The 24,792-nt window shown below is 43.4% G+C and overlaps 1 protein-coding gene across 1 annotated transcript in view; it reads left to right on the top strand.

The window, feature by feature from the left end:
* Nucleotides 1-11,105: 11,105 nt before the first annotated feature.
* GABRA5 (gamma-aminobutyric acid type A receptor subunit alpha5) overlaps nucleotides 11,106-24,792 on the top strand; it is a 54,880-nt gene continuing 41,193 nt past the window's right edge. Inside the window, exons 1-4 of the mRNA XM_059839445.1 lie at nucleotides 11,106-11,223; nucleotides 19,088-19,209; nucleotides 20,989-21,056; nucleotides 21,168-21,388. Coding sequence (XP_059695428.1) covers nucleotides 11,138-11,223; nucleotides 19,088-19,209; nucleotides 20,989-21,056; nucleotides 21,168-21,388 — 497 coding nt within the window. The 5' untranslated portion in view covers nucleotides 11,106-11,137. The remainder of the gene's footprint in view (nucleotides 11,224-19,087; nucleotides 19,210-20,988; nucleotides 21,057-21,167; nucleotides 21,389-24,792) is intronic.

Below are 24,792 nucleotides of genomic sequence, written 5' to 3'. Positions count from 1 at the left end.
TGGCTCTCGCCAACTTTGTCTACCATTTCAACTGCTCCATAAGCCTTGGGCAGCCCAAGCTGGTCATCCATAAAATAAGACATGCAGTTAAAGGTCAGCTGCCAAAATTTTGGACTTGTCTTAACATTGAGACTAATACTTCAGTCCAGTGCCTACAAAAGTGCTCATCCATGCCTAGGTGAATGCCTTAGCTACCAGGCTGCTGGTGGTTCCAGGGTGGGTAATTTTCTTTTCCATGATGTAGATGCTGAAACTCAAAAAGCTATGATAAAAGCACCCTAATCTGATTTCAAAAAATGGCATTTCATGATGAAACACAGTAAAGAGTGGAAAACTACCTGGGCAGGGCCTCCTGATTTCAGCAAAAGTAGAATTAATTTCTTCTCAGTAGCTGCTTCTCAAGTGCTGTGTTTTGTATTTGGGATGAGAATGATCAGCACACTGATGTTATGTTTTTTTTGTTAAGTTGTTTATATCCTGAGTCAGGGGCATTTTCCTTGTCTCATGCTCTGCCAGTGAGGAAATACACAAAAGAAACTGGAAGGGAGCATAACTGGGACAGATGGCCCAAACTGAGCAAGGGGATATTCTGTACCACAGAATGTCATGCCTGGCATATAAATGGGGGGAGTTACCCTCAATGGGGGCTGACCTGGGTTTGCAAGGGGACTTAAATCATGAGAGGCCTTTTTGACACCCAGTGTGAGGCACAAAGGGCTGAGATAAGGACAGATCTGACCAGTGTGCGCTAAAAGAAACATGACACAGATCTAATTTCCCTTTTCTTGGATTCTTCACCTGAAACTCATTCCCTCCTGCTGTCTTGGACACACCCAGGATGCTGCCCCAGCACTCTCCACACAAAAAGCATCAGATTAACATTTGATGGCTCTTGTTTTGGTTTTTTTTAGTAAACTGGGAAAACACCAGTAGATCAAACTGCAACCACTCTAGTGGTCATGATTTATTTAAGTCACTATTTTCTCTTTGAAGATACTCTTTTGATCCTCTTCTGTGCAACTGAGATGCTGTGCTCATTGACCATTCCCACTTTTTGGCTGCTAAAATTAACACAGGAGTTAGCTCCTTGCATCCACAAGTGATCTGTTGAGACAAGCAGGTAAAGTTTCTTGCAGACAATTGACCAGCAGTCTGTGATCCATTCAAAGTATATAGCCCCAAACTAACCCACTAGTTTTCAGTTGCTGAAGGTGGAAGGCATAATGATAAATCCAGTTTATCTTACTTAAGGAAGCAGTCTTCTTTCTCAAAAATATGCAGCCAGTAAAGTTGTTGTGGATCTTTAAAGAAGGACCAGACACAACAGATATGAAGCCCTGTCCCTGTCTCTCCAGTTCATATGCCTGGTTCTCTCCTTCAAAAACTACAGCACAAGCTGGCAAGAAAAACACTCTGCACCTAGGAATGAGACTGAATCTGCTACATCCTAAATATGTTGAACACTCAATCACCTCTGTAAAACTGGAACAGTCTAGGAGGAGAGAACAAGGAAAACCCATTAAAAATTCCCAATGCCCCAAAAGAAAATGTCTGCCCACAGCAAAGAATTAGACTTTCCCACAGCACAAGTGAATGTCTAAAGCATGGGTTATATGATGGCTCCTCCCAGCTGTTCTTAAGTTTCTCTGCAATTATAGCCTCCTCTTCCATCCCACTGCTGTTTTCAGAAATATTAAAACCAAAATGCTTATTAACTCTGCTGTTTTCATCTACTTTTTTTCCATTGACTAATACAAATTGGCAAATTAAAGGCTGCACTGCAGTTGTTTTGTGAGCGAGCCACCTGCATTTTTCATTGAATAAATTTGTGATAAAATGAAAAAAAAAAAAAAGCCCCTCTTTAATATTTGTGCCAAATCTCATTCTTCAGATTCAAACAAACTCTCATTGACTGAGTCATAATTACTGGGTCACACTCCAGGCATAACCTCAGCTGATGTATGGGTGTAGTTCTGCTGCCCTTTACTTAGCCAATTTATACTGCATGAAAACCTGGCTTATTGACTGATATATGCTACTATTTTTATCTTTCTGAATTCTACTGCACTGGGACTGATAAAATATTTTCCTACAAAGCTGAAGACTGGCATCACCTGCCTTGGTGTGATATATTTTAATGGTTGCTATAGTTCAATCATTAATATTTACCATCTTGTAAATATTTTGAAATAATCAATATCTTTTCCAAAACAAGGCACTGTCAGGTGATTTCCTTTTTTTTCTTTTTTTTTTTTAGCCAGCTCTGTTCAATTTCAGTAAAAGCTAATTCTAGATAAAACAATTTAAAAACTAATTTTTTCTTGAAATTTAATTGATTATAGTACTTGAATCTACACAACAGAAGTCACATTTAATGGGATTCGGAACTGCTGAGAACATTTATTCTCACCTAACCTTTGCCAATAAATTCAGCCTGAAAATCAGTATACTGCAAATCCTAAAATAAATGTAAGTAGTGTCTACAGCTTTCCAAATGGTATGCATTAATGTATTTTCCTGTAGCAGCAGCTAATTATTGTAATGAATCATGAACAGGGTGACTTGAAAGCTTATGTGAAATTTTATAAAAGTGGATAATAATATTTGTTGGCATCTTTGACAGTTACCTTTATTGATCAGGAACAGAAATAATGAGTTCTGTCAGTATGCCCAGCATACATATAAACAACACAGGGAAATGCAGTAAATATGGAAACTACAGCAGCCAAAAAAAGACCTGGGCTCATCACAACAACTTACAACCTGCTAATCCAGTCTTATCTTAGTACTTACACAGCCAAAACCCAGCTGACAGTTGATATGTACATACATGTATCAATAGACATAAATATGTAGATCTTATAACCTAAATATGAGAGAGAGAGATGCATGAATATGTATGTTTAATAGAACTCAGAGATTTACTCTGAATGTCAAATAGATTTTGATTCCTCTTGGCTGTATTTAACCAATTTCTAAACTTCAAATACTCTGTTCTTAACATCAGTAAGTACATTATTTTACTATAGTCCTACATTGTCCATTAATACACACTCTTTCCATCCATTATGAATATTTGAATATATGCTTAATAAAGAATTTATCAACATTGATCTGTTCCTCTTAGTTCAATGAATTTCTGTGTTGTTCCTTCTAAGATTTGTTCTCTCCTTCCTCTTATGAAGGAATTACATGTACAGTAGCATATGCATAAAGCCTTGAATATTGATGCAGAGCTCGCATGCTCCAGTTTAAGCCTGATTAAGTTTTCTTTAGGAATCATATGTATGAAGCTGAATTGTGTGCTTATTCTCTACAAAGTACTTTCTCAATTAGATGGGTTTTTGCTCCACTGTATCATTAAAGGCATGCTCTATCCTCACAAGGACTGCACCAAGCAGCATCTTACAGTAAATTTGCACCCAAATCCCGAGGCTGAGGCCTTAAAGATTATGTACAATGCTACCCTAATGACCCATTATTTTTCAGATATAGATATAACTGTTACTCTACCGAGCTAAAATACTAACCAGTAAATATAACCATTTTGAAAAAATTAGCTAAAGGTATTTTACATGTGATAGGGTCATAAAGTTCCAGTTCACAGGTTTTCTGAGTTGAGGCTCACTTGTGTGGAAAAATCTTGTGTCCACAAACTTATCTCTGCTAAATGCACAGTGCCAACAAGAGAAGAAACCAGGGGAAGATTCAAGGTGAGATAACAGCAGGCCCTTGTTTATGGGATATAACCTTCATGGAAGAGGTGACTTGCTGCAGTTTAAGGATACCCAGAAAAAAGAGCCTGTATTCTTACAACACAAGAGGAAAGCAAAACAGAAAGTCACAGTTGATAGTACTGTGGAAATTAGTGGACTGTGTGATGCAGGAGGGATTTTTTGTTTGGTAGCTCCTCTGTCTCCCAAATCGAAGACCATGAACCAGGATGTGTTGTAAAACCCTTTGGCTTTCATTATTTGTGTTTCAGGGGCAGACTTTGGTAGGCTGCTGGAACAGGGAGCAGATTTCACATCTGAACCTAGTAAGGATATAAATAAAAGCACAGTTCTTCCACAGGAAAAGTATTTGTAGGAGGTTTGACCCTTCACTCTGAGTTTTCATTACTATCCACTGGTGTGCAGGAAATTCTCTCTTTTCCAAGGCAGAGGCAAAAAGGGCTATCTCAGTGGCAAGCTGAACTGATATAAACAAATGGTCAAAACCTGCCTGTGAGCAACACTTCCCTGCAAATTCACTGCAAGGGCAGTGTCAGGGCTGATGAAACCCACCATCAGCCCCTCAGCTGGGTTAACCTGTAGGGAGAAGAGAATGGGTAAGGGACAAGGGAGCTTTAGGGAGTCAAACACCTACATGGGTTTGGAGAAAAAGGTGGAAGTTTTATATGGCTGCTGAAAGACAGGGATGTCACTTTAAGTAACAATCTTTGCTTTAATGCACTAATCTAAGGGTTAGAGCATTAAAACCTTTAAATGGGCTGAAAAATGTTAGAAATGTTCTCCATTCCTTTGGGTGTGGGAGGTATCTCTAGGAAACATTTTGCTTGTCTAATGGGGCAAAGTCTCTAATACAAACAGTCTCTAATACAAAGTCATTACATTTCGTGACAGACATTTTTGACAAATAAGGTTGCCAGCACCTGGGGTTCTAGTCTTGGAGTAAGGACCTCTGAAAGATGCTTCAGTGGCTTTAGGAATGAGTGAATCTTAGGACATTGCATAAATCCACAACAACAGTATTCAGGCACACCCTGAAAATTTCCTCAGCTGGAAATGGTCTGAAGGTTGCCATTGCAGACAGGATGAAGTGCCAAAGAGAAAATGCAGCCTTTTATTCATTTCTAAACTGAATCCATGCAGAAAGCACCCCGCTCAGGATTAGATTGAGATGAACCTTTGAACCTGCAGATTTGAGAATCACAACAAATAGCACACGAAGTATCAGTGTTGCTTGTTAAAGGTGTTACTTCTCACAACCAGCTGGAATTTTTCCGGAACATTGCAGGTGGGCATCTGCCTCTCTCTCCCAATGGCACCACTGATGTCTTCTGTGCTGCACAAAAAGGGACCAACTCTATCTCTGAGCAATCCTTCCCTGTGTTACCCTGCCCCCAGCCACATTTCACAAAACTTCGGTAAGTAGTCCCCTATTGCCACTGGGATGTACAGAACAAGCCACCTAAACACCAGGTCCTAAAAGCAGCTCTCTCTGCAGCATGGCCCAGCAGACAAGTGAAATGCAGCAAATTGGTCATGTTTTATGGTGCCCATGGCATTACAGGAGAGAAAAAAAGGCTATCAATATCCTTCCATTTCATTCAGAAATACATCAAATGCTTCAGAGTCTATCAGACTCTAATACCTCTCACATCAGCAAGGTGGTTTTCATAATTTCATTATCAGACACAGCTGTGAAATGGTTTGGAGAAAGCAGGAGAAACTTTTGCAGGATAGCACAGTTTTCATACTTCATAGGATCACAGGATGGATGAGGTGGGAGGGTGCCTCTGGAGATTATTGAGGCCCACCTCCTGCTCAAACAGGGTCAGTTACAGTGGGTTTTCCAGGATCATTTACCTTTAAATTTTTCTCCACAGACAGAGACTTCACAACTTCTTTAGGCAACATGTTCCTATGTTTGACCACCCTTAAAGTAAAAAAATGGGTTTTCTTGTATCCAGATGGAATGTCATGTCTTTTAATTTGTGACTGCTGTACCTTTTCCTGTCACAGAATCATTTAGGTTGGAAAAGACCTCCAAGATCATCAAGTCCAACCCTTGACTGATCACCACCTTGTCAATTAGACCATGGCCCTAAATGCCACATCCAGTCGTTTCTTGAACACCTCCAGGGATAGTGACTCCACCACGTCCCTGAGCAGCTCATTCCAATACTTAACAACTCTTTCTGTGAAGAAGTTCTTCCTGATGTCCAGCCTGAACTTTTCCTGGTGCAGCTTGAAGCCATTTCTTCTCATCCTTTCGTTGGCTGCTTGGGAGAAGATGCTTCCCCCTGCTTGGCTACAGCCTTCTTTCAGGTGGTTGTAGAGAGCAAGAAGGTCTCCCTTGAGCCTCCTTTTCTCCAGGCTAAACAACCCCAGCTCCCTCCTCATAGGACTTACTGTCAGTCAGTAGCACTAAGCAAAATCTGCCTCCCTCTTCTTCAGCCCCCTGCCCTCAGGTATTTATACCCACGGATAAGTATTCCCCTTAGCCTTTTCTTCTCCTGTCTGGACAATCCCAGCTCTCTCTGCCTCACCTTCACATGAGAGACATTCCAGACCTTTAATAATCTTCTTGGTCCTTTGCTCGACTTTCTCCACCACGTGCATGTCTCTTTCATACTGGGGAACTCTGGGTGTGTCTCACCTGGGCTCTGTAGAGTCTTGACTCCAGTCTTTAGAGATACCAGTAAAGAAGGGAGTGAAAACCAGACTTTCACCCTTTGCTCAGATTCAGTCTCTGCACTGAGAGTCGCTGAGTGTGTATTAGCTGATGATTAGGGGATCCTTCAATGACTGATGAATTCAGACTGCTCTCTATTGGAAAAGGATTTGTATCACAAAAGTCACTGTTCCAAGTGCTGCCTTCTATGGAATCTCAGCTAAGAGGCCAAAGGTAAAAGATTTCAAGAGAACAGGCCGTCCTCCCTACCCAGATGATGGAATTGAATTGTTTTGGTAGAGGGAATGCCTCTGAAGAGCCTACTCACACCAATTCCCACAGCATGTCACTACTCCATACACCTTCATGAGCTCTCTGTAACTCTCCTGGAAGAAGGCATGACTTGATCAATTACAGAGGCACCTTTGCCTACTGGCAAAATAGGCCATTTTCTCACACATTGAGAGGCTGGTGTGTGTTTCCCAGTGAGTTCCCAAGCATGTGCCATGATAAAAATCACAGTCCAATTTGCCTGCACTATTGTATCAGTCCCATGTAGAGGATGATCGACCTCAAATGCATTCATCACTGCAAATAAGTGACATTACTTAGTGAAACAGGAAGGAGAACTGTCAGAGAGGGACCACACAAACTTCTCCCAAATTTGAAAGAAAATCACTGTATGGAATGGCCATGTTTGTATTTTGCTACACACCAGCACAGAGAACAATCAACACAAAACCAAACAAAAAACATTTCCCTGACCGTAATAGAATGCATTTGATTCACATACTAAATTAAACGTATGCTTTAAAACGTGACAAGGAGGCTGAGGATCCAAACAGGGTGTGAATCACAAGAGAATGCCTGAAGAAACACACAGCAGAGGACGCGCAGTACCGTTGCCTCCATAGCAGCGACCTCCCTATTGCTGGCAATAACTGCGATCACAGGCCAAAGCCACTGTCCTGCCGGGATCCAGCCCGTCAAACTGCGCAATCAGCCTTTGCCCGGCTGGGTTCGTGCCCCACCGAGGGAGCGGTGCCCGGCCGCCGCCGCTCCCCGGCCCCGGTGCCGCCGCTTGCGTGGAGCTGTGCTGCCCTCCGGCGGCGCGGGGCCGGGAGCGGCAGCAGCCGCGGCCGCTGGCCGAGGTCGCCCGCCCGGGCGCAGGGACAGGAGGGAGGGGCGGTGGGCTCGGCGCGGCTCGGGGGGCGCCGCGCCGAGGGACGCCGGCATTGCTCAGCTCGCTGTTTCGCCGAGAAAGGCGCTTTGGCGGTGTCCTTGCCCGTGGCAGCGGGTGGAACTGGGTGATGGCTAAAATCTCTTTCTAACCCAAACCGTTCTGTGCCGTTTGTCTTTCCTTTTTCTTAAACATTTCCTTAAACATTCTCTTGCTGTTCTGCTCCCCCAGTTCCGAAACGCTCTCTCCTTTTGGTGTTGAAAAGCGGATCTGCAGCATATGGCTTCGCGGAGAAGATGTAGGGAGTCAGAGGAACAGAGACTCGGTTCTGCTCGCCAGGGAGCTGGAGCGAGAGGCCGAAGCACACATCTCTCCCCTGCTTGCACTCAAGTCTAGGCCAATATATCCCTTTTGTAAAATTATTTAAAGATCCCATATTTTTACAACATCACCTATATAGAGATATAAATAGCTTGTACTATAAATCAAAGCTCTGTAAAAAATGTGATTTAAACACTCCTAGGCATGAACATTATAATGAGAAACTACTGGCGCTTCATACTACTTAACTCAGATATTTTTAAGCACTGGGAAAGCTGTTCTGATAGCAACATTCATTCACAACTTCATATTTATTGAAGTCACTAAGGAACAACGAGGAACAACGTATGTCATTGGCTCTGCAGTCAAGATCATAAATCATTGCTGTAAAACGAACACAGCTAAGCACCAGATATAGAGCCATTGAACCACAGACTGGTTTGGGTTGAAAGGGACCTTTAAAAATCATCTAATCCAATCCCTGATGAGTCTCAAGGGATTGTCGAAGAGAGGAATTACAAAGAACTGTCCAAGAAAAATCCTTCTGGATTGATAATAGGAAAATGATTCAATGTTTACATAGAGAATTCTCCCGGGTACATAATTTCTGTTTTTGTTAGGTAGGAAAAAAAGTAAACTGAAATTTCTAAGGACCACTTTTCAACTCAGTGCAGACTGTGAACTAGGCAGACATAGAGCAGCAGCCTCTATGGCAATGAACTACAGAACCAACATTGATTTCAGTGGAGGGATTAATTCCATAGAGCTTTTTTATGGATACAGGAAAAAAACAAGTGCTTCATTGATCCCTAACGTTGCCTGAAAGACATGCACTGCCTCATTACATCTGATAATTTAATAACTGAGTTTGGAGTGTTCTTTTGAAATACAGTCACAGCAGTATATACTGAAATCATATATTATCACGTGTAAGATGTGCATGCTGCAAAACGTTGCATTCATCTCAAGGAATCCCCATGAACTAGGACTATATCGCTCATTTCATCTTTCATGTAGTTCAAAATGAACCTGGAAGCAGTGCATTATATATGTGACTTGAAGATGTAGTGAGTGTGATGCTCCTATCATTGAAGCTGTGAAACAATGTATCCATTTATCAGGACTAGCCCCACACACACTCACAAGGAAACCTTGAAGTTATTGCGGGTCTCGTGTAATATACAATACTGATATATAAACTAAGGATGTCTAACACTGAGGATGTAAAAAGAGACTTTATGTTGTGGATATAAACCTATCACTTCAGCATTTAAGAGCTATGATGGTTTAGGTCAGGTCCACGGAAGAGGCTCATAGGTAAGATCTGGGTATGTAGGGGTGTGTTTATATATATATACGCTAATACACGTGTGGTGCAGCGAGCCCATACACCGGCAAGCCTCGGCCGTGCTGGGTGCCCCTGCCCCACGGTCACACGACACCTGCACGCCCGGGCTGTGGCAGGGGCTCCCTCTCCCCGAGGACAGTCGGTGCCGGCCGGGCTCGCCCGGGATCCTGCCCCGGGGGCGCTCAGCGGGGGCTGCTCGAGGGAGAGCAGTGCGGAGAGCTCAGGGAGCCGCTGAAGCCTCCCGTGGCTGCGACGGGTGCGGGAGCGGCCCCTGGCCGGGAGGTTTCCCCGGTGCCCGAGGGTCGGGCGCGCCCCGCACACCGCCCCGCGCTCCCGGCCGCGGGCTCCGCGCGGGGGCGGCGCGGGCGCGGCGCTGCGGCGGGGCCGCGCCTGCCAGCGGCCGGGAGGCAGCGCCGCCGCTCCCGTTCCGCTCCTGCTGCCGCTCCGCAACTTTCGGGCAAACACTGCCCCCTCGTCCTCGTTCCCCCGCCGGCGGCTGGTAAGCACCGGGCTCCCGCGCCCGGCAGGGCAGACGGAGGGCGGCGGGGAACCCCGGCTGCAGCCCCCCGGGCGGCCACCGCCGCGCCCCGCGCCGCGCACATGGCCGCGGGAAACTTCGGCCGGCGGACGGGGCGGGGGCAGTCCCGGGGTGCCGCGGGGACCGGGAAGGGGAGACGGGAAGGAGCGGCGGAGCGGGCACGGGCGGGCAGGTGCCACCCTCCGCGGAGCGGAGCGCGTCGCCCCGGGCGCAGTGCGCGGGCGACGGCGGCGAGTGAGCGACGGTCGCCGGACAGGTGCGGGCGGGTCAGGGCTGCGGGAAGGGAGCGGCGGCCCCGCAGTGCCCGGTGCGGAGCGAGAGGGACCCGCTGCGGGGCAGCGCGGGCCGGGCGGGGGAGCCCCGGGGGGCGGCTTTTGGTTCGGGCGTTTTGCCTTGCGGCTCCGGCGGGGTGGGAGAACAAGTTGCTGAGCTATGTAGCACGGGGGCACAGGGTCCAGGTGGAAAATCCAGGCAATTCCCCTCTGGGTGTGTTCTTGAGGGCTGTTTTGGGGTTTTTGTTGGGTTCGGGGTGGTTTGTTTGTTTTTTGTTTCGTTGGCTTTTGGGGGGTTTTGTTGTGGTTTTGGTTTTTTGTTTGTTTTTAATAGGGCACAGAGGAAAACGTTAGTGCACAATGCTGAAATTGGTGATCTGGTCGCTGAGGCAGGTATCCAAAAAGCAGCAGTCGCTGGAGCAGCTACATTACTGTCGTTCTTCGTGCTAGCGTGAGGTTTATGTGCCTTTGCGAGGAAGGTCACTTTTTACCCTCTTCCTCCCCCCGCCCCCCCCCCCAACAACCCACCCTCCTTTTGCTAAGCCGTGCATCAGCAGCATGAATTCCAAGAAGCAGTAGGTGTTTCTTGGCATTTCAACTGGGATTTTGGAAAGGGAAGCCGGGTATTTAATGGGAAAAAATTGCGATGGAAGGAAAGGATGCGGAGGCTGCACACAGCCCTGGGTTTGCAGGCATGTGGAAGTTGTTGAAATAGGTAAAGGGTTGAAATTGGCATTTGGAAAATGGTGGCTATTTTTTTAGTTACTTGTGCCACAGACGAATATTGGGAAAAGCTGGGCCACAAAGAATTTTTCCTGTTTTGCAGTTTGCTGACAGCAGAAGGTAAAACATGTCCTTGAAGATACACAATTTTACATAAACAGCTGATGTTTACATAAGCCTAGATAAGTTTGTGAAAAACGCAGAAAGCAAAAGATGCGGTGTTAGCTGAACTCCGCTATCCTGCTCTCTGTCCATGCAATAATTTATCAATTTTTTTGTATTGTTGCAGTGTAAGAACAAAGTGAACAGCTCCACCTTCACCAAAGCAACCACCTGCGTTCCTCTTCTCCTCTGGAATGGACAATGGGATGGTCTCTGACTTTATCATGATCAAAAACTTCTTCCTCTTCTGCATTTCCATGAGTTTAGCCAGCCACTTCGGGTGAGTTGCCAGTTGCATTTGAATTTCTGCTGTGGCTTTTTTAAGGAGATGAGAAACCTTGGCTCTGTGTGGTACAGAGCAGCTAAGCAAAACAAGCGGGCTTTGCATTTCGTCTTAAGGTGCTGGTGTCAGGGGGAAAGGAGTGGTTTGCTCTCCTGTTGAAATTTGCTCTCTTGTATCAGTTCTTTATGCCTGCTATGGTGGCACAGGGTGCTGTGGTGCCCTCTGCCCCTGCATCTGTGATGTCGGGATCTTGCACCTTCCCTCTCACCTGGTGGGTGCTGGTCATAGGCAGTAGTGCAAAAAAACCCCCCAAAACTGCAATAGTGAGACTTGATGCATGTTATTAGCTGGTACAGGCTTCCCTCCTGAGTGACCTAAGATAGTGACTGCTTAGAAGGATGTCTGAGTTGGAAACTTGTTAGAATAATTAGAAATTGTGTTTCCCTGAAGCATATAGCAAGGAATCCTCTTTCCTTATTTTTGCTTTGGATGCTTTCCTGACAGTGATATTCTGAAAACTGTATCAAAGAGATGCTCCAGCTGTAGGTCTCAGAAAATGAAAAATAAAGTCAGAAACCCTCTATTTATATGTTTTCCCTATACCCAGAACTTTCCGAAAACGAGCTATACAATAGAATCTGGAAAAAGCATTTTCCAAGTGTTTGGGAAACGTAGGTTGATTCTTCTTTGTGGAGGAGAACAATTATTTATGATTTCACCAGAAAAAAATGAATCCTCCCAGTAAGCTGATTCACAAGCACACCCATCAATTCCTTGCTATAAGAAGATACAAAATGGAGATGCAAATCAGTTTCTGATTTCAAGCAAATGGATTTGTTCCAGATTGGAACTAGGAGAAAGACCAAACTTTGAGTGGTGACTGTCTATGCTGTAAGCAAAGCTTAGCCTGGTATCCAGCACGTGTCCCGTGCAGGTAGGTGGAAGCCTGTGACCTCAGAGGTTTATATGAGCAGTTGTAGGACTGCACTCTACAAAGGATGCAAAGAGCTGCACACTCATCTATTCACCTTGGAAAAACCTGGTCCTTCTTTCACCATGGTCTAAGGCAAAAGTGTCCCAGGATTTTGTGACAGAATTTAGGAGGGAAGAGTGGGACTTGCTTTAAACTTGTCTTTACATTATTGTAGTTTGACAAAGTATTTCCACATTGAGAAAATCTTAGTGACTAAAACCTTAAGCCCTTCTTGGTTTTTTGTCATCCCTGTAGAAGGCAGCACATTGCAATAGCTGAGTGTGACCTGCTTGGTGTGTGGGTCTTTTAAGTGTGTATCTCCTCTAACACAAGAATAGATAGACGAGGATGCAAAAAACCCCAAAACCTAACAACCCAAAACCCAGACGGTTTATCTCCCTTTCGACTCCAAAGCAAAGACTGAATCAAAGTCCCAGGTAGAAATCAGTGTGACCTGTAACCTGGCAGATAACCAGAATAGGACAGTTAGAGGAAACTAGGACACTTGTTTTCTGCAAGTTAGTCAAAAAGCTTCTGTGCACTAAAATGAGATCATCACGTAAATTCCCCCCACCCCACCCCCCTCGCCCCCCATTTCTGATCCAGTAATTTTAGTCCAGGCCTGCAGAGATAAGCAGCTCCAATTCACTGCACCATTCACACACTGCCTTAGGGCTGAATTTTGACCCTGCTCAAAAGACAGAGGATGCTCCAGCTCTTCTGCTTCAGAGGCAGAAGCAGTTTCAGAGTGTAATTTGCTAAGTGCTTTGGGACTGACTCTTCAGGACGGAGGAGTACAATTAACATGTAGGCTGCTGTATTAACTGCAGGAATCTAATACTGATAACACTTGCTGTTGCTACCAGATTCTTCTTTATTAGCTTCATCCATGTTTCCACTGCTCTGCTATATTGCAGTGAGTTTAGCAATGTGCTAGATAAAAGTGTTTGGTCAAAGGAGCACAAATTAAAAATCTGTAGGACATTACAGATGAAGGCAGATATTTTTATACAGTTCTCTATAGTCATTCCATATTTATATTAAATCCTAAATACGGTTTTTGCTGACATAGCCAAAGCCACCTTGGGGGATTTTGATGCGCAATGCCTGGTAACATAAACAGAAATTATGTATCTCAGTCTACTAGGCTACTTGAGAAACTCAGCAAAAGACTGTGATTAATGTTAAACATAAATGCGTAATGACTATCGAGAATTATCCACATTAGCAGGCAGTAGAGGAGGACTGTAGACATAATTGGTAGCAGCTATCTAAAGAAAAATCACTGAATTAAAATGCAAAGATATAGATGAACTGAGAAGAGGTTTTGAAGTCCCCCCCACTCCTGTTTTTGGTATAACAATTTTATGAATCTACTTCTGAAGAAACAGTCCAGCATGGGTCAAAGCTTTTTCAAGCCTGCTTGAATTCAGCCTTGAGTTGTATAAAGCTCTAACAAGTGAAGGTGTTTTACCTAAGCATTTCAAGGTAGCTCACAATTGCCTCAAAAGTAAAAAATAAAGCTAGAGAATGATTAAAAGTAAAAGAAAACCATGGAGAGTATTTTCAGGTGAGATAAAACACTGCTTGTGGACCCTCAGGGCACCCAGGTAGTGGCAGCCCCATGAGGGTTGCTGCCACGTGTGGCTGCTTACGCACAGATCTCCCTGAGATGAGGTAGCCCATGGCTGGCTTCAAGCTGGCCAGCTCTTACTTTGAAAGTCCCAGGCTGTCCGTGGGGTCACACTGGTGATGCACAGTCCTGGTGTGTTTGTGTTTTGGATGTGGAATTTCAGAAATCTGTCTAAGAGCCAGAACCAACAGGGATGGACGTTGTTCATGTACCCACAGTATAGTTGCCATCTGCTAATAATATTTATAATAGCAGAAGCACGGAGAACAGAAGATCCCAATTATGTGTAGCCAACGCAGCATTTCTCTGTACACTCTGAAGAATTCAGTCCATGGTTGTCTGTATTTTCACATACTTCTTCTCCAGCTCACAGCCATTATTACTAAGACCATAATCCTGCTATTTAGGCAAAACATACCTCTCCTTCAGGCTGTTATTTCAAGTTAGTCTCTGCAGCCCTAAGCAGTTAGTTCTGCTGGGATACCTCATTTCAAGTACTTGTGATGCTAGGGAGTTCTTCCTCATATTTTTAAAGACTAATTTTGTAAGAATTATTATATCCTTATGCAGTCATGCTTGTCTGTTTATTTTTTTATTCTGCCTTCCTTTCATTCTTCATATCTCCAGGTAGCTTTTTGAACCCATTAGACAGTTTTAATAACTGGAAAACGAAATTGCTACCTAGAGCTGTGTGCAGGAGGCAGACAGGTATCAGTCAGTCCCACTGCCAAACAGCTGAACAGCTTCAGCATCTCTGGCCTGTCAGCTGGCCAGAGAGCAGGAGTGTCCCTCAGGCCTTCCAGCTCTGCTTGGTGCAGGAGAAGCCCTGGCATGCAGTGCCTCCCAGTGAAGCTGCAGGTCAGTGACCTGGAGAGCTGAGGGTGCTGGGAGGTGTTCAATGACCCTGGAAGCAGTTCAGGACATCAAAAGGGGCATTAGGATGTCGGGGGATGGGGAGGACTGTAAGATGTCACCCTGTGAAAAACAGGCTTTCACTGCACTGCTCACAAATTGCTCCTTCCCAGAAGGTGGTAAAACACTGCTCTTGCTAAACAAAAGAATTAAATTATTTTTTAAGAATCTGAAAATAGTTTTAAAATTTCATAATTTTAGTCAGTTCTCTGTTCTGATCCAATGTGAAAGAATTGAGTCTTCAGTGCACAAATTCACAAAATCAACATTTTTAGATCTCAAGAATCCATACAGAAGGGGTGGCAAGAAGCTAACTTAGAAAAGTAAACCTATTTCTTCTGATGTCTGGCCAGCTGGCTTATCCAAAAGTTTGTGTTCTCCACTGTCTTCCACAAACTGTTAATTTGTCTGAAGTTCAGATATAATTGCAATCCCATTAAAGCAAGTTATTGGAAACACTGCTCTTAAAAGAGAGAGAGTAAAATATATCTTTCAGTAGTAAAATACTCTTCAGTTATTTTTTCAGAAATTCTTGCCTTTTCTTTTTAAAGAAGTTTTGGGAAAATCATTAAATATCTACCATACTTTTTCCTCTTACTGCAACTAAGCTGTGAGTAGTACCTACCACGATTCTGACTAGATGGCAAAAAAGACAATGATGTTTAAAGTGGTAAATTATGAAGTTATCAGAAGAGGTAGCTGAGCATCTTTAGAGAGTTACTACATTTTACACTGATAGGCCCCTTCTGTGGCTTCTCATTTTTTCAGTTACCCTAAAATTGCAATATTAAATAAATGTGATGAGAAGTATTCCTGGTTGGTTTAGTTTATGTTCAATAATGAGCTTTAAATGCAATTATCTCTGAATTTTCTTAGCATTTCCCTAAGATTATTTTCTAGGTTTATTTTTATCCCTAACTGAAAATTTCTGCTATAAAAACATTTTTTGCTGCAGAGAGGCAATAATGTGCTTACCTACTAATATGTTGATAATGCCTAATCCTTATCTGTGTGCAAATAATTAGTTTAGGGTAGGTAGCACCTATTTCTCTCTATTCATTGAGTTTTGTAGTATCTAATATATGCATGTAACTTTGCAAGTAGAGTTTACATGTCTTTTTCTATGTCACTGCAATCTCAGCCCTAGCTCCGAAACATGAATTTCACCAGCAATCTCAATAAAAGAGATTACATGCTAACTTTCTGTTAGGACAGAAAAAGTCACACTTACATAAGAGCAAACAGCAATCCATCTACAAATGCAACTTCACATAATACTGGCATTTCACTGAAATTCGGGATCAGATCTTTTCTTTTCTGGGGGGAGTGATCTGCCAAATCTGAATTGGATTGCAGTTTTGCAGAAGTGCAGACTTTTTACTGGTCTTCACCATAGTTGTTTCTCCATCTTTTTCCTTTATTAATTAGCCTTTGTTGTGAAGAAATAAAAGTATTTCAGTGTATGGGGTGTGTGTACTATTCCTGTGAAAGACGTACATAGCTGAGATAGAAGGAAGCAGCATCAATTACTCTTGTTAGATTGAGAGGAGCAGTTCTGAGAATTAAGTATATTTTGTCCCATCCCCACAAAAATAGTTCAATGGAAATCCTCCCTCAGAGTTCAATTGGCTTTGAATTCAGCCATAAGCACTAAAAATAACAAGCTTTTTCAAGAGCATAGAAACTAGTAAAGCTTTGTGTCCTGTGCCCCCAGCACTGCATCTTTGCAATAATCCCAGCTCTGCATTTCATATCCCTTGTTCCCATCTCCCATTGCAACACCTACATTTTACCTGTACTGTCCTTTTCTCCCAAGATCTTTCAAAATGACCCTGCAAGTCTCCTCCATATCTCTTAATTGTCAGAGAGGAGAGGTGCTGGTCTTGCTGAGGCTGTTTCGGAGCTACATGCATACTGAGTGGCCCAGACAGGGAGCCAGAGGGAATAGATGACTGCTAACCTCACATTTTTACTTAATGAGGCACTAATTTAGATTGCTCTCCCCTTGTCTAGTCACAGCTTCTCATGAAACTTGTAGGAATGAAATGAAGTTTGATCTCTCTGCTTCTTTGTCAGATGCAGTGGAAAATGAAAATGGGTTCCTACATTGATGCGGTGTAGCAGGCAGACAGCATGATGCATATCTCTTTCTTATGAAAAAGAAAAGATAAAATAGATGAGAGAAGTCAAAAATAGTATTCTAGGTGTACTGGATTTTCATGCTTTATACTAGGATTTTATCAAAGCATTCGTTGTGGTTGCTGCATTTAAGGAAAGTCTCTAAGTTCTGTCTCCTCTTTGCATTTGTTAGGCTGCTACTTGTGAATATTCACTTTTAAATAGTGAATCCCTTCAATTACAATTGACAAAAAAGTGTACAGTCTTTTTTCTGGAATGGTCTAGCCTGAAAACGTGTCTAATGTTTCTGTAATCAGTTTGCATCTCCTGGATTAACTTTCTTGTCTGCCTCAGTTGCTCACAAGAGGTTGCAGTCACAGCAAAGAAAACAGAATTAATTTGGTCTTTTTGACCATGGAGATGAAATATAGGCAAGATTTGTGGCTATGCCTCCACCTGCAGCGAGGAGAGATCCTTGGTGGCCTTGGGCTCTGCAGGGTGGAGCTTGCTGAGGATTGCAGCAGTGCCAACTGCACTTAGGTCATAAGAAACCTCCTCAAGCAGGCGTTTTCATGGGCTTCGATGTTTCAGGGAATCATATCTGTGCTCCCTCGACCTGACCTTGCTCCTGTGTCCTGAGGGGCTTTGCAATTCCTTCCTCTTCCAGCAGAAGCATGCCAACTGTAAAGGGAACGAGCGCAGGATTGGGGGTCGCTGGGTCTGTGAGGGGATACATGGCTGAGGGCAGCTTGTTCTGAGCTAGGTCTGGTGTTGTTAAAGCTTCCAGATGCACCACAGGGGTGTCAGTGAAGTCTCATTAGTGGAAACCTTATGCAGGTAAAACCAGGTTGAGGTCCCTTTGTCTTTCTTTGTATAAATCCTGTTCTGTTAGGTAAGGCAACCATGTATGTTACAAGTATTCTGCAAGGAAAGCTGTTCAGAGAGATGCTCAGAGCTTCTCTATTTATTTGCAATTTTATATTCCTGGGGACTGGTAGTAAATAAACATGGATTCTTTTTATTTATTTATTTATTTTATCTCTGGATGACTGGATGAGTTCAGGTTGCTGAGTGTAAGCTATTCCTGCCTGCTGGCAGGGTGCATGAGGCAGGGAACAGTTCCTGGTGGGGCGGTGTGCCCTGTCACAGCTGGAGGATTTGCTGGTGATCTCAGCAGAGACTGAATCACGAATAAGTGCCTAGTGTGAGCTGTCTTAAGAGATGCTCATTGCTTGCTGCAGGTGAAGCACGCTTATGGATAATCTCCCTTGTCTATTCTTTAGGTAAGCAAAGGCATTAATAAGCAGGGGATTCTCCTAAGCATCTTTAAATGAAAATCAAACAGATTTAAAAATGTGAGTTGTTAGTTGTGCTGTGAGCAGCCTCCTAGGTCTGAACCATGGATAAAATGATGAAATAAAAAAGAATTCGGAATAAAAACAAATCTGGCCCAAAAGATATGGAATGAGGCCCACTACACATTGCTGTTATTTGCATACTACAAGGGAGAACTAATTTATGCAAAAGAGAGAGGAGGAGTGAAGAACTGTGTTTTCTGTACAGCAGTATGTTTTTCAGATACCCCAGTGATACCCCGGTGGGATTTTTCAGTGTAGTGGGAGTTTGTTATCCTCAAATAAGGTCACAGTTCATCCTTTGTTCTGGCAATAAATTATAGAAAGTTTGAAAATTAGAAGCTGTTTGGCATTTAAAAATTGAACAGCACCTTCTGAAGGTGCATCTCCAGGCAAACCTGTGCTTCTCATGTAGCTCTGCAGCCAACTGATGTAGTTCCCAAGGAATGGAGAGCTAACCTTAGGAAAACCAGTAACAGTTCTTGCCAGTGCTGTGAGCTGACCTTGCTCCCTGCCATGGATGAAGCAATGCCAGCACCGGGGAGGTGGTGGGGCTGATGTGGGAAGGGGTAGTGCAGGGGACAGGGATCTGCCTGTGCATTACAGGCAGAGATCAAAGGGCTCAGGTGTCCCCCAGTCCTGCATCCCGTGGTTTTACCTCCATGGCCTGGGTCATTCTTTGGGCCCTCCTCCAGGGAGAGCTATTTACAAGTTTATAGTAATGAGGAAATAAAAATGGCTGCAGCTCCCTGTGCTGTTCAGGAGCAGCAGGAGAGCCTTGGAGGCTCCATCACAAAGTACGCTGGAGACTGAAGCCCCTTGAAGCCAGCATGGCTTTTGACATGTTTCCTTTTTTTTTGTGTAAAACAGCTTTTCACAAACGCCAACACCATCAGTAAAAGAGGAGGCCAATGATAACATCACTATATTCACCAGGATCTTGGATGGTCTGCTGGACGGCTACGACAACAGACTGCGCCCAGGACTGGGAGGTAGGATCACGTGTTGTCCCCTGCTGGACAGGGGCATTGTCTACATGGTGCCCTCTCAAGTGGTTACCTGCTCTTGGCTACTTGTGTTTGATTAACTAAACTAAGTCCAGAAAGCAGATTTTTCTCCTAGCAAATGAGGCACAAGAAAAAGATTACTGGAAGTCGTGTTCTTCAGTCACTCAGGTCATCTGAGGTTGGCTCAGGACAGCATCTGTGATACATTTTTTTCTGTAATTGAATATGGTTTGGGTTTTTTTTTCTGGTATTTCCTAAGGTGAGCAAGTCTTTATGCTAGCAGGTTGCTTCAAGATTGCCTCACTGGTCAGCCTGTATAAAATTATGTTGGTAATGCATATCTCTTTTAAAAACAGATCCCCAAACCATCCATATTTAGACAAGTACAGCAAATCTGTATTGATATGTCTTTTTGATAACCTCTACAGCAGCTATTTTAAAACCATAGCATGTGAATAGTGGTTGCCATCCTAACCTTGTTGAGCCCTTCTTCAGCTCCCTTTCCCCCAGATTTCTCTCATTTTCTACCCATGTGTAAACCATCTGTTATGTTTCTTCCTGGCCCTTTTTTAATCTGGCTACCCCCACCCCTTCCTCTTGTGAGACCAACACATTGCTTTCATCCCTTTCTCTCCTTCTCCTCTCACTTTACACAGAGATACTTGAAAATAGGGCTCGATGCTTTTTATCTTACATAACAAACTTCTGAAATTTCTGCCCTCAAATTAAATTAGACCTGGGTTTGAAAAGATGCCAGAAGGACTTAGAGACTTGAGGGTAGAAATAATTTGACCTAACTGTGGACATCTCTGATAGATATCTGGAATCAGGCAGATCACCCAAGCCAGCAGGGGGTAGTAGGTACTTCCATCTGATCCTGTGGTAGGTATTGCGTAAGTGCTGTCAGTGCTAGCTGACAGCCCAGAAAGCCAATCCTATCCTGGGATGCATGAAAAGAAGAGAGGCCAGCAAGCTGAGGGAGGAGCTGCTTCCCCTCTGCTTTTTTAAGTACTGTGTCCAGCTCTGGAATCTTAGCATAAGAAGGACATGAACCTGTTGGAGTGATTCCAGAGGAGACTACTAAGATGATGAGAGGGCTGGAGTACCTCTCCTGTGAAAACCTGATGAGAGAGCTGGGGGTCTTCACCCTGGAGAAGAGAAGGCTCTGAGGGGACGTTATATAAACCTTTCACTGCCTAAAGGTGCTTAGAGGAATGATGGGGAAGGACCCTTTATCAGGGAGTGATAGGATGAGGGATAATGGTTTTGAAGCAGAAGAGAATAGATTTAGATTAGGTAATAGGAAGAAATTCTTTACCTTGAGGGTGTACGAGGCAGTGGAACATGTTTCTCAGAGAAGCTATGGATACCCCATCTGTAGAAATGGTCAAGGCCAGATTGGATGGGGCTCTGAGAAACCTGATCTAGTCAAGGGTGTCCCTGCCCATGGCAAGGGGTTGAAACTAGATGATCTTTAAAGTCCCTTCCAACCCAAACCAGTCCGTGTCTCTAAGATCAAAACCTGACAGTCAGAGGAAATGCACCCTTGAATGGCTGGTTTCTTTCTGTAAGTAAGAACAAAGCCTGGACTCCCAAAGGTCAACAACTGCATTTGATCAGGGATGAAATGCCTAATCAAGCATGCTCTTAATTTCAGTCTTTTGGGGATTTTTTGAGTGATTCAGAAATTAATAGAAATAAGCATTGCCAGTAGGTATTTGCATTTTAAAGCAATTACTGATACGGAGCCTATGTTTATTACAGAGAGAATAACTCAGGTGAAAACAGACATCTATGTTACCAGTTTTGGTCCTGTGTCAGACACAGAAATGGTAAGTTAGCACGTGGCTGCCAACTTGGTTGTATTTATTTTGCTAAAGTCATTTTTAGAACCATCATTTCTATTCAGATCCTGCCATACCTTGAGTGTTTCTTTGTGCCAGGAATACACCATTGATGTTTTTTTCCGACAAAGCTGGAAAGATGAAAGGCTGCGATTCAAAGGACCTATGCAACGCCTCCCTCTTAACAACTTGCTTGCCAGCAAGATCTGGACCCCAGACACTTTTTTCCACAATGGCAAGAAGTCTATTGCTCACAACATGACAACCCCAAATAAACTTCTGCGCCTGGAGGATGATGGCACTCTGCTGTATACCATGAGGTAATAGCCAGGGTTGATGTCTTCTGATGCTGATTTCCAGATAAATACAATTACTTGTGGGGAGCATCACTTTCTCCACTCCTAGTAGAGCCAGGGAAGCAATATTTGTATGAATATCAAGAAAAATGAAAAATATAGTTGTAGCCTTCAAGTACAGATTAATTAGTAGCTTCTGAATAGTGCTAGTGCTTAACAATTTCTTTTGATTAAATGGAAAACATATTCTCAACAGATTTGATGATTCAGTTCAGCTTTTTTAAGATGATCTGTTCTCTTACTGTTTGTGTTTGCAGCTATAGTGCAGACTGCAGGAAAACAGTATCCAAGACCAGAAACTGAGACTTTGTTCTGGGGCAGTACATCTTGAACTCTTGGAGCTTTTGTTATATATTTTTTTAATTAATTTGACTAATAGTGCTAAAAGGCAAATGATGATAGGGATAAATGACATAAGCTAGCAGCACTGTGAAACTGCTTTAGCAAGTACAATCCTGCAAACAAAGCTGGGACGTTATATTACCGAGGAGCAAATAAGTGTCTCAGATCTTCAGAGATGTACTCCTCTTCTGATTTGAGTATACTGCCAAGAATCATCATTGCATAATGCAGATAGAAGATATAACATCAATGATTTTAGGTGTCTGAATTCTTTTCAGGGCAAATCCCACATCAGTGTATGGAAATTTGCTCATTACAGGTAATTAGCTGCTGGTAATTAAGACTGCTGTCTGTCTTCAACAGGGTTTTCTCCAAGACCGTAGTCATATGGACAATTTGAAAAAGAGATAAAAGAAAAAACCTACTGAGCAACGAAGGGTTATTCTGAACTTTCCAGAAACGAGCCCAGAGTGGTGTCTGAGACCCAGCAAAGTGCTCAGGAGTCTGAATTTGGGCACTGAGATGACTGGGGTTTCAGCAGGCAGCCCCCAGCCATGTGTGGGAAGCTGAGCTCCAGTCAGCGCTATGTCCTGCTGTGGGGCCACACAGTCCTGCACGCTGGCAGGGAGAGCCCCAGGCTCGCTCATGGGCCTAGTGGTTAAGACTTGTTGAGGCTCAAGAGGGTTATGCTTCTGTTCACAGGAGCCTGGAGCTTCCCAGGTTTCATTTCAGATATATTAGACATGTTTGAGTTTTTTGAGACTACTTAAATCCCTTATTCTGGAAGGAGAAGGAGACACAGGGTATGCTTACATGTGTCCTTACAGCTTTAGACCATCCCAGTTGTAACTACATTAGCACTACAAAGACGTAGTCATGATGGAAGTCAGGTTTAAAAGAAGGAAAAACCATCCTAATTTTCTCTTCTCTTATGTGTGTTGCTGTACTTACTAGCCCCAAATTAGCGATCACCGCAATATTAAACCAAAAAATGTGAGGATGCATGGGCACACTTAAAAGTCCAAATAGCTATCAGAGAAACTTCACAAAAAAAAGGTAGTAATGCCAGCCTTAAAACCAGTCTCACTGCTGCATAGACTACGTTATTACCAGTCCAGAGATTGCAGAAGTGGCAATTCCCAGTTATCTTTGTAAATTACTTGTTTAAGTGGAGTCCAGATCAGACTCACATTCAGCCTGGAGCAAAACCTTACATTGTGGGGCATGTTGCACAATTTCTGTGCAAGCACTGGTTCTTGCAGTGTTAAACAAATGCAGTGAAGCCCTGATTCATGAGGTGAGGAGCTAAGCCACCACAGCTAGCAGAGTGAGACCTGGGTGAACTAGACATAGGCGAGCTCATCACTGAATCTGAGTTACTCTGTCAGGGTCTCTCTCTGGTGAAAATGGCACAATATTTTCAGGTCCCACAGGTACCCTACTGAGGAAAAGCTCAGCATATGCAGCTGGAAAAAAATATGGATGTGACACAGACTTTCTCATCATCCCACTCAACTCATTTTCTCCTGATTTTTTGGGATTGATGATTTTGTAGACTACAGAAAGAACAGAAAGCTTTTGTAACCTAAAAAACCATGCAACATAACATTTTTTTGTTAGAATATTGTCTGTGGAAATAAAATTTCTACTAACCACAGGATATGTGATAAGAAGAAGAGTGCAAAGCTTTTAAATCAGCTTGCTTTCCACTATTACAAGGAATAACTTTCAAGTGTTTATCCCTTCTGTTTAAACATGAGTCAGGAGCCTGCTTTTGTAACATGCCTGGAGCTGTGCTCCTTTAGAAGCGGAGCCATTCTGTGCCACAGGGTGGCTTGAGGGTCCCATCCCAACCTGTTCAGAGGTGACTGTGACAAGCAGCCTCAGCTTCCTTGAGTGTCCTAAAAAAAGTAACAGCTAGCAGAGTTACCTAGGATGGCATTCCTTGAGAAGATAGACAGCACTGGGTTTTTTGGGGGGAGCTGCTTGTCTCAGTGCATTGTGAAGTACTGAGCTTTAGCTGAGGCTTGAGCCCCAGTTCCTGTAGCTCCCATCAGGCTTACTCAGTTCTCAGGATCTGGGGATGTGTAGACAACCCTCTGTTAGCTCTGCATTCTCCTCGTTTCCAAGGAGGAATTGCGAGCTTCCCAGACTGTACGTAGGAGTATTCCGTGTGGGGAGGATTGGACCCTCTGTCATTGACAGAGATGCCTGAATTGCTTTTGCAACCTTGCATCTGGCTGCCTGAATGAAGGAGAGGAAAGCAGCCGAGCCAATACTGACCTTCCATCCTATTTCACTTCCAAATATACCAAGTATGAGCAGCTGAGCAAACTTCCAGCTTTAGTACTTGTCAGGACATAGGTTTCCATGACACACGTGTTTACTTAGAAAGAAAAACGCACCCCTCGCATATTGCATTTGAGGATACGTTGTCTGGGTCGCAGGTTGATGGGATGTGTGTTGCTAGGGAAATCTGATAAATGGGCTTCTGTGTATGTGTGGCATTAAAGCCCTTTTGTGTGAATAAAGGAACACAACATGTCCTCTAGACAGATTTCACAGGCAGCAGTGTTCTCTGTGGGGAATGATTTAATAATTCTGCTTGTCTTTCACTTGGGAGGAACTATTAGTTTTATTTCACTAATGGAATTTACAAATGAAGCGCTCCTGAATGGAGCCCTGCAAATTCTGTTTCGGCCCCTAGAGGGGAGTATTGTCTGTAGCTCCACTTTCAAAATTTTTTACTTTTTTTTTTTTTTCCAGTAAAAGTAGTGTTATAAAAAGCCCTACAAAACATACTTCATATTCCACTATATAAATAGCTTTGTGAATGAAGCTAAAAATTAAATTCTTTCCTTTTAAAAAATTAAAATGTATTTAATTTATCTTATCTGAAAAAGAAATATTGTAAAAAGTATAAAATTTGTTTATTTTGAAAAATTGGAACAGTGATTTAAGTAAAATTTTCAGGCTAAGAAGAGAACCATCATGTTTCAGTGAGCTGCTTTTTTTTTTTTTTTCTC

This window comes from Haemorhous mexicanus, chromosome 2 (assembly GCF_027477595.1).
Source record: "Haemorhous mexicanus isolate bHaeMex1 chromosome 2, bHaeMex1.pri, whole genome shotgun sequence".
Lineage (NCBI taxonomy): Eukaryota > Metazoa > Chordata > Aves > Passeriformes > Fringillidae > Haemorhous > Haemorhous mexicanus.
Note: the sequence above shows the minus strand (reverse complement) of the source record. Positions and strands in the feature narration are given on the sequence as shown.